Below are 10,045 nucleotides of genomic sequence, written 5' to 3'. Positions count from 1 at the left end.
CTAGGAGCATGCTAGTCGATCACCTTGTTACTCGGGCTTCGGCCGAGGGTGATGTCCTTTTGTATAGAAAGGCTACCATTGTACCTATTTTTGTATACCCAGTATTGTATATCTCCTGTTTGGATCTGATGTTTTAGTTGTGATATTCATCTTTTGGTTGAGATTTTGGGATTGTACACTCTTTGTTCTTTTGTTGATATATATCGACCTGTTCATTGCTCTGATATCAGGATAGGACTTTCTTTGTTTTACTTCCTATCGACTTGTTGCTGGTAGACGCCTTATATACTGCAGGTGTATGGCGGGTCTGTGCACGTGCCGGATATGCTTCCGCTGGTAGCCGGGCGTGACAGATTATAGTGGTATCAGAGCCTAGGGTTGAGTCTTAGTAGACCTAGCAAACCTTAGGCTGGTTGGACTATAAGAATAGGCTCGTGAGAGACGCAGTCTAGTTGAGGTTGTTGTTAGCGAAAGTGCTTTGATTGGGTACTTATAAACTCCGATTAGTAGGAGTTTGATTGGGATGTGCAAGTACTAACTTTGCAGAGGGTCACGTTGGCGGCCGACAACGTGACATCGGAAGTTAGTACACGTTACATTTCATTACTTTCGCTTGCTTAGCTGGTTTATATCCTCAATGAGGGTTCAGTAGTATAGGGTTTATTGACCTATGTTTGTTTTTGTGTTGCAGTTCAAGATGCCTACGACTCGTTCTGGAACCGCCGGGGCGGCTGAGGCGGCCGCTGCGGAAGAGGTAGAGACTTCCGTCACGTCGGGGTCCAGTGAGCTCCATGAGTTGCAGGATCAGCTTGCGACGTTGACAGAGTTGGTTACTCAGCAGGCCGCGGCAGCACGACAGCAGATGGACGCTGCGCGTCGACAGGAGGACAGGATGAAGAGGTTAGAGGATCTGTTACTGCGGCAGACGACCGACAGAGAGATTCCAGATTCTGTACCTATAGCACCAGAGAGGGGCACCACAGTGAGAGCACAGTCACCTGTACTTGACACACCCCCAGTAGCTCCGAGGGCAGAGACCCGACAGGAGACAGTAGTACCACCACCAGTACCTGTAGCAGCAGCTGGGACAGTGTTACCCGAGATGGTGGGGGTTGAGGAGCGAGAGCGGATGATGGAACGACTGAATGAATTCCGTCGCTGCAACCCTCGTGTCTTTGATGGGGAGAAAGCAGATCATTGGGTGGTTGAAAAATGGTTAATGCATATGGAGAAGCTATTCTATGACACTTTTGTTGAGGAGCGGTACCGAGTTTGGTTTGCGACACACCACCTTGATGGCGAGGCTTACAGGTGGTGGGTGGACATCCGGGAGGATCCCCGTGCTGATTTGGCTGCTATCACGTGGAACAGGTTCAAGGAATTGTTGTTGACGACCTATTTTCCACAGAGTGTGAAGAGGCAGATGGAAAGAGATCTGAGAAATTTGAGACAGGGGGACAGGACAGTGGCAGAGTATGAGCGAGAGTTCTCCCGATTACTGCACTGTGTTCCTTTTGTAGTTCGAGATGATGAGGACAAGGCTCGCATTTTTGAGGTGGGTTTGCGACCTGCGATCTTCAGATTGGTCCAGGCGTCAAACCTCTCCACTTACCGGGATGTAGTGAACCGGGCCTTGATCGTTGAGAAAGGGGCGGAGATTATGAAGAAAAGGGATGTTGTGGATCGAAGCAAAGGGAAGAGACCTGCAGTTGAGAGCAGTGGTCAGCAGTCCTTTAGGAGACCCCCAAAGTATCCAAGGGGACAGTCAGGACAGTCGAGGGGTCGAGGTTCTTCAGCACCCCGTGGAGCACCCGAGCGTCGTCGACCGCCGCGTTGTGTTATCTGTGGTGGGCCTCATGTACCGCCACAGTGTCCACAGCGTGGGGGCCGGTGTTTTCTCTGCGGCCAGGAGGGCCACTTTCGTTCAGAGTGCCCGAGAGGTTCTGTGCCTGCACCCTCGTCAGCGACTGCACCTGCATCTTCAGCTCCGAGCCAGGGGGCCCTGACAACGCCTTATCAGTCTAGGCGACCACGAGGACAGCGGCAGTCGGAGGGTTCGCAGCAGGGTTCGAGTGGGCGGATGTATGCCGCCCAGACCGAGGGCGCCGCAGCAGCATAGGAGGTCGTAGCAGGTATTATTATGCTTTATGATATTCGTGTTCGTGCATTATTTGATACTGGTGCTTCGCATTCTTTTATTGATCGGCAGTTCGCCGAGTTGCATAGCATACAGTTAGCACCTACTTTGCATCTGGGACGAGTAATTGTACCTGACCATACCCTAGATGTTCGTGAGTTTTGCCCTCGCTGCCCAGTTAGGGTAGGCGACTGGATTATGCCAGTGAATTTATTGGCACTACACAAACTTGGTGAGTTTGATGTAGTATTGGGTATGGATTGGTTGACACAGTATTATGCTACTATAGATTGCACGAACAGAATGGTAACCTTTAGGGAACCGGGTCAGCAAAAGTTTGTTTATAAGGGGTGTCAGAGTTCGTTGTTCGCAATGACCATTAGCTCTTCGCGAGCCCGACAACTGATCCGGAGGGGTTGTGTAGCCTACTTGGCTAGCATTTCTGTGAGTGACGGAAAAACCGTCAAGATTGATGATATTCCAGTTGTGCGAGAATTCGGGGATGTGTTTCCAGCTGTGTTGCCGGGCATGCCACCTGATAGGGAAGTGGAGTTTGTGATTGATCTTGCCCCTGGGACAACTCCTATTTCTAAAGCACCCTATAGAATGGCACCCGCTGAGTTAAAAGAGCTGAAAGCACAGTTACAAGATCTTTTAGATAAAGGATTTATTCGGCCGAGTGTGTCTCCTTGGGGAGCACCGGTGTTGTTTGTTAAGAAGAAGGATGGATCTCTTCGATTGTGCGTGGACTATCGAGAAATCAACAAAGTCACGATCAAGAATAAATATCCATTGCCCAGAATTGATGACTTGTTTGATCAGCTGCAAGGATCGAAGGTGTATTCCAAGATTGATTTGCAATCTGGTTACCATCAGCTTAAGATCAAGCCTGAAGATGTCTCTAAAACTGCTTTTAGAACACGGTATGGGCATTATGAATTTACAGTCATGCCATTTGGATTGACTAATGCCCCAGCAGCCTTTATGGATTTAATGAACTGTGTCTTTAAACCCTATTTGGATAGATTCGTGGTAGTGTTTATTGATGACATCTTGATATATTCTCGAAGTGACAAGGAGCATGAAGACCATTTGAGAGTGGTGTTGCAAGTACTTCGAGAAAAGAAACTGTTCGCAAAGTTAAAGAAATGCGAATTTTGGCTTCGAGAAGTGGCATTTCTGGGCCATGTGATTTCAGAAACTGGGATAGCTGTGGATCCACAGAAGATTGAAGCAATTAAAGATTGGCCTAGGCCGACCAGTGTCACTGAAATTCGGAGTTTCCTTGGTTTGGCGGGATACTACCGAAGATTTGTAGAAGGGTTTGCAAAGATGTCTACTCCTCTCACTCGACTCATACATAAAGGAGCTAAATTCCTATGGAACGAAGCCTGTGAAAGAAGCTTTCAGGAGCTGAAGGAACGGTTGACTACCGCCCCGATTTTAGCACTGCCTGTTACTGGAGTGGACTGTGATTTACAGCGATGCGTCGCTGAATGGATTAGGGTGTGTTCTTATGCAGAATGGCAGAGTCATCGCTTATGCGTCTCGCTAGTTAAAGGATTATGAAAAGAANCAGATTTCGCACTATTTGCTCTCGTGGACTCGTTTTCAATGCACCTTTGGTGATTTTAATATCTTCGGTTTTTTTTTTCCAAAGTACACCAACACAACCCTTGGTCGATTTGGAAAGAAGTAAAATCCTCGTATTTCGAGAATTCACTTCCTCACACTATCCACTAGGTTCACACATGTCCCGAGCTCAATGCCGCTTGATGACATTAGCTCTCTAATTCACATAATGTTCTAGTTCGATGCCTCTATATGGCAATTTTGTCATCTTTCATATCTCAAATAAACTTAAGTTTAAATGCATGAATCAAAGCTCATTTACACTATAGAAGCATGAAACCAAGTTTCATATAGAATGCTAAATGCAACCATAGATCTCTCAAGCAACTCTCTATTACATAGAGGTCCAAAATTTCATCACATGTAACATAGACATTTTAAGCATTTTAAAAATCATAATAAATGTATCTAGCATGTAAATGCATGAATAAACATTTAACGAAGCATAAACCACGAGTTATGAGAATTTCTCATACTATAGGCTAGGTCAAACCCACCAAAATCGAAACCTTCGTTTCGCCGAACGGAGGTATCCACTAGCTTCCTAGCACCCTAGGAACATCAAAAATGGGGTTACCCAAACGAAACGAAGAGCAAATAGCTCGATCATTAACCTAGAAGCAAAAGGGTCAACACTCACCTCAAGAGAAGAAATCTCTTCTAAAGCTCCAAAAGAGAGCTAGAACCCTTCCAATCAAGCCTAGAGGAAGGTTCTAATCCTACCAATTGAGCTCCAAAAGCTCTAAAACGAAAATGCCCAAAATAAACCCTAAAACCTCACTCTAGGGTTTCATCTCAAAGAAACCTCCAAAATTCAAATCTAGAGGAAAGGATATTGTCACTTACCTCTTAGAAGCTCCAATCCAAGCTCAAAGTCTTCAAACTTCAAGGTTCTTCCCTCCACCAAGCTTCAAATCCAAGCTCCAAGCTCAGACAATGGTGGAAATAGCTCCAATAGGAAAAAAGAGAGGAGAATCCATCAAAATCCAAGAAATTGGAGATCAAATCCAAAGAGGGGAAAAGAGGGGCTCCCTACCTTGCTCCTCCACTGGTTTCAGCTCAAGGAGGGGCCCCAAGGGCGTGGGGACACATATAGAAGCCCACAAATGCAAAAACACCCCTGCAGTTCAAACTGCTCAAATTCTACCGCCTTGTACCGGTACACGGGACCTTGTACCGGTGCAAGCCCCACGAAAAGCTTCAACCCGAGACTCGTGTCTGGGGGTTCCGCGGCTCTGTACCGGTACAAGCCCGGTGGCTGTACCGGTACAACCACCAACCTTGTACCGGTACAACCACCAACCTTGTACCGGTACAAGACCCTCTGAAGGCAATCTGAGAGTTAACCAAAAAATCCGTTTTTTCGGGTTTTTGTGCGAGGCTTTAAACCTCACTTCTCGGGATGCGAGCCATAGGTCGGATCACAGTCAACGACCCATCAGAAAGTCTGAAATTGCTCAGCACACAACCAACCACTCGAACCTCGCAATTTGCGAAGGTCTAGTGTGTTACAACTATAAACTAGGGTCCACAGCCCAATCAAATCCTCTCCGAGTGAGGAAGCCCTACCACTAGGGTCAATGTCTCAATCGACTCATCAACAACCTCTCCATGTGAGGCTACTTAGGTTTACTAAGTTCTTTATCCACAAGGCAGTTTCTAAGGGATCCATCTATCCCTAGGTTCTCAAACCTCTAGTGTTATTTACACTACATTAATGCCACTCGTCATCATTTAACATTTGGATGCAATTCGTTTGTTCTTTGACATTAACACTACTTTCTATGTCATCAACACCCCATCGGGTACATCATAGGATCCATGTTCCGACCCAATCCTCACCTATCTAAGTCACCAAGCGTTCCAAGTACACTAGGTTATCATTTAGAGAGCATAAGGGAGCTACTATACAATCCTACAATGCAACATGAAGAGATGAGATTAAATGCAATCTAAGACATAGAAAGGAGTTCGAAAGCTTCGGGATGGCACCCCCCACCTTTAATCGATGTAGAGGTCTCGGAAATTCTTCTCGGCGAACTTTACAAAAAGGTTTTAGCCTTCCTTGCCCAAATCAACACTAGCCCGGCCCTATTTTGCCGAGAACTTCACGCCGGTTCGCCAAATGCCAAAACCGACTTCGCCCCCACGTTTTGTGACCTACCAATAGGGTTTCTAAGGCTTCAAATGAGATCAATCTCACATTTTCACAAAAACCCCATTCTGGAGCCCTAGGTTTGCACCTATAGCAAACCACCAACAAATCCCTAGAATCATGGGATTGATCTATTTACAAGCATTCTTAGGGTCCATTTGACCCATTCCAAAGCATCAAAACCCAAAACTCCAAAGTTTAGAAGCTAGGGTTCAAGAGCCTACCTCTTGTGCTACACCAAAGAGAAGAGGAGAGGGAGATGAAGGTGTCCAAGGCCTTCCTCTTGATCTCCTTCTTGTTCTTCTCCTTCTTTTCCTTCCTCTCCTTCTTGTTCTTCTTCTTCTCCTTTCCTTTCTAGAGAAAGAAAGAGCAAGAGAGAAAGAGAGTGAGAGAGTGGGAAATGAGATGAGTGCGAGGGAGAGAGAGGGCTCAGCCCACTCTAATAAAGGTCATTTTGCATAAAACCCCTCAACTTTCCATCCACTGCACAGTCCTCACTGAGCAGAGTTCACGCGGAGGGGCCGGTCTCCCCGACTTGGGACCGGTCCCCGAGGGCCTCCCTCGGGCGCACGCGTTCGGGAACCGGTCTCTCCCCGGGAGACCGGTCCTCGGGAGACCGGTCCTCGCCTGAGAGACCGGTCCCCGAGAGCTCAATTTTCAGGACTTAGCCAACTTTCGGCATTTCTCGCTGGGACCACGTTCAGGAACCGGTCCCTCCCTGCCAGGGACCGGTTGCATCTAGCAACCCCGCTACACCCAACCAAGGGAACCGGTCTCTCACTTCCAGAGACCGGTCCCCAAGAGTAACATCAACCCAATGATGCAGTTTGCATCATTTGCTCTCGTGGACTCAACTCCAAGGCACTTTTTATGCTCTGGACATCTCTAACTTCCCCAAAAGGTATTCTCTCGACAATTAGTCGATCCTGGATGAAGTACAATCCTCGGATTTCGAGAATTCACTTCCTTACAGTTTTGATCTCTTAAAGAAGCAAAGAAAGCTTCAAATCTTCTAAAAGCTCCATAAAAATCGTTTCTAGGTCATTTAGCTCTCACATTAGGGTTTTACCAAGAATAGGGTTGAAGCTTACCTCAAAGCTTTCCCTTTCTTGCACTAGAGAGGAAGAAGATGAAGTTGCTTCACTCCAACGGCTTCTTCTCCACCTTCTCCTTCTTTTCCTTTTCTTTCTTTATCTCCTTCTTCTCCTCTTTTGTCTTCTAGAGAGAGAGAGAGAGAGAGGAGATGGTGAGAGGGTGAGGAATGAGAGAAATTTCTCATTTGGCCCTTAACATAACTCTATGGGTTGCAAATATGCAAGTAAACCCCTCAACTTTCATCTTATTCAACTGTCTGGACTGGGTAGATTTCGCATGCGGGGACCGGTCTCCCCGACCAGGGACCGGTTCCCGTAGGTCCTCTCCGTGGCTGCAGGGCTCCACGCATGAGGCGACCGGTCTCTCTTTGGGGGACCGGTCTCCGGGGGACTGGTCTCTCAGACAGGGACCGGTTCCCGAAGCCTGCCTTCTCAGGACTTAGCCGATTTTCAGCTTTCCTCTGTTTTCACGCGTACGGGGACCGGTCTCTCCTTCCGGGACCGGTCCCCGAGAGCATAAAACCTGCAGAATGCAGATTTTGAATCTTTAAGCTCTCGACGACCTCCAACAATGCACTTTTGCTCATTTTAACGCTTTCGGACTTTCCGAAGTGTACCATCCTCGCACTTTGGTCAATTTGACTAAAGTTCGATATTTATTTTTCCGAATTCTCGGTATATTACATTCTTCGTTGTGGGCCTTTAGATGAGTTCGATGAGAATAAAGGCAACTCCGAGGTGCAAAAGTGCATTGGAACCCTTGAGTACTCGAGAAGTAGATCGAGGAATAAAAGGGGTTGGCAATGAGTGAGTTTCGAGGACGAAACTCTTTTTAAGGAGGAAAAAATGTAACAATGTGAATTCTCGAAATTCGAGGGTTGCACTTCGTCCAGGATCGACTGATGGTCGAGTTGGTAAGCCTTGGAAAAGCTGAGGATACACGAAAATTGATAAGTGCATTGGAATGGAGTCCGCGAGAGCAAATAATGCAATCTGCATTTTTGGGCTGAGGTTGCTCTCGGGGACCGGTCTCTGGAGGTGAGAGACCGGTTCCATCAGTGGTGGGCTGCGGGGTTGCTGATGCAACCGGTCCCTGGCAGAGGAGGGACCGATCCCAGCTTGCGACGCCCTCGAGAATGGCCGAAAATCGGCTAAGTCCCGGAAGTTCAACTCTCGGGAACCGGTCTCTCCGAGAGGAACCGGTCTCCCGAGGACCGGTCTCTCAGGGAGAGACCGGTTCCCGAACGCGTGCCCGCGGGGGGAGGCCCCGGGGACCGGTCCCTAGTCGGGGAGATCGGTCCCTCCGCGCGCAGAATGTCCAGTGAGGGCTGTGTAAGAGATGAAAAGTTGAGGGGCTTCTTAGCATTTTGTTACAAAATGAAAGGGGTTATTAGAGAGGTCTTTCTCTCTCTCTTTCTCTCACTCCCTCACACTCTCCCTGACTGTCTCTCTCTCTTTCCGTTCGTAGAAGAGGAAAAGGGGGAAGAAGAGAGGAAGGAAAAGAAAGAAAGGAAAAGAGAAGAAGAAAAGAAGGAGGAGATGGAGGAGAAGAAGAGGATCATCATCATCATCATCCTCTTCATCTTCTTCTTGCCTTTGGAGTAAGCCTAAAGAGGTAAGCTTAAAGCCCTCTCATGGTAGATCTTTAGAGATAGGTTTTTTGATCTCTAAAGTGGGTTTGAGGGGAACCCTAGCATGCTATTTAGATGGATTTTCCCCATTTCATAGATCGATTTGGTGGATTTTGTAGTAATAGCATTCTAGGGCATCCAAAGAGCGTTTTTGTAAATAGATGAGTTTGATCTCATTTGACCCTTCGTAAACCTAATTGGTAGGTAATGAAACACGTTGGCGGAGTCGGTTCGGCAATCCGACAAGCCGTTGCAAAGATATTGAAGAAACGGACGCTTGGAGCTTCGTTTCCGCCTGGGAGGCCGAGGCGACGTCTATAAATCGTGAAATTGGGTCCCGAGCACCATAGCAGCAAGACGAAGACCTTTAGCACTTGAAACGGTGAAGCGACGTGCTTTTGGGGAGCAACTGTGAGATCGGGCCCAAACGGGTGTCGAGTGCCGCCGGAGGCTGATTGCAAGCGTCGACAAGCAATCGGAAAGCTAACTAAGGTGGGTTGTGCTTACCGAAGCGACTAGGTCGCCCTTTATGTCTAAGCAAGTAATCTTGTTGATGCATGTAGACAAGAACAAGTAAAGAATGCATGTTAATAATAATGCATAGATAAAGATGCTAAGTGGATACATATAAATAATGTTATATATATATGCACGTAAACTAGATGATAACTCTAGTTTGAGTAGAGTTGATTGACATGAGATACTCGATTGGACAACTAGGATGTCAACTAGATCGAGTGGCACCTAACCTAGTGTTAAAGAACACAGGTTGAACAAGTGAACCTAGAGTCGAACAAGTCTAGGTGTGGCATCGAACCTAGTGTTAGTAAACATAGGTCGATCTAGTAAACCTAGAAGTGGACATCTAGGTAAAGATGACGAGAACGTAGAGGTTGTGTCTAGGTTATGTGATGTGAACATAGAACCTAGAGTGTTGAAACCTAGGTTGTTGAGTATAGTGGTACTAGCCACTAGGATGAGATAGGTCGACAACGTAGGGTTGGCTATGGACCCTCGACCTATGGAAAGTGGATTCTGGAATCTCAGGACTTGTGATGACCATGGTATCGAGCTAGGGCGTGTGCGACGACTTCGCTGCCGAGGTTGATACCGAGGGAGGATTGGGGGCGATCACATGGAGATCACCGCCCGGGGCTTGAACCATTGTCGTGGCGTTTGTGCGACGATTTCTCTGCTGGATGGTTAAGCCATTTGAGGATCAGACCTCCAGAGCAGACTGAATCCATGCTGGGTAAGTACGATGCGGGTGCCTCCAGGTGGCTTAGTCTGACATGTACCGTTGTTGGGTGTGATGCGATCCGTTCGCCGCCAAACGGTGTGTCATGTCTCGAGCTCACGCTGGGTAAGAGCAACGTGATCGCCGCCAGATGGTCAA

General features: G+C 47.4%; 1 protein-coding gene across 1 annotated transcript; it reads left to right on the top strand.

Annotated features, from left to right (window-relative positions):
• On the top strand, positions 456–2,025 carry LOC109707492. The gene is made up of 4 exons (XM_020228782.1): positions 456–582; positions 692–1,233; positions 1,582–1,749; positions 1,986–2,025. Exons 2-4 carry the CDS (start codon positions 698–700, stop codon positions 2,023–2,025), a joined length of 744 nt encoding a protein of 247 aa, XP_020084371.1. The 5' UTR covers positions 456–582; positions 692–697.

This window comes from Ananas comosus, linkage group 3 (assembly GCF_001540865.1).
Source record: "Ananas comosus cultivar F153 linkage group 3, ASM154086v1, whole genome shotgun sequence".
NCBI classification, from domain to species: Eukaryota; Viridiplantae; Streptophyta; class Magnoliopsida; order Poales; family Bromeliaceae; genus Ananas; species Ananas comosus.
The sequence above is the reverse complement of the archived record's forward strand: the minus strand, read 5'-3'. Positions and strand labels throughout refer to the sequence as shown.

Excerpts from the sequence above, each read along its gene's own strand:
- LOC109707492 (XM_020228782.1), top strand. The coding sequence starts at position 698 with ATGCCTACGACTCGTTCTGGAACCGCCGGGGCGGCTGAGGCGGCCGCT. Across the intron at positions 1,234-1,581 it reads TGGTTAATGCATATGGAGAA|ATTGGTCCAGGCGTCAAACC; the intron begins GCTATTCTATGA and ends TGCGATCTTCAG. Across the intron at positions 1,750-1,985 it reads TCCTTTAGGAGACCCCCAAA|CTCCGAGCCAGGGGGCCCTG; the intron begins GTATCCAAGGGG and ends CTGCATCTTCAG.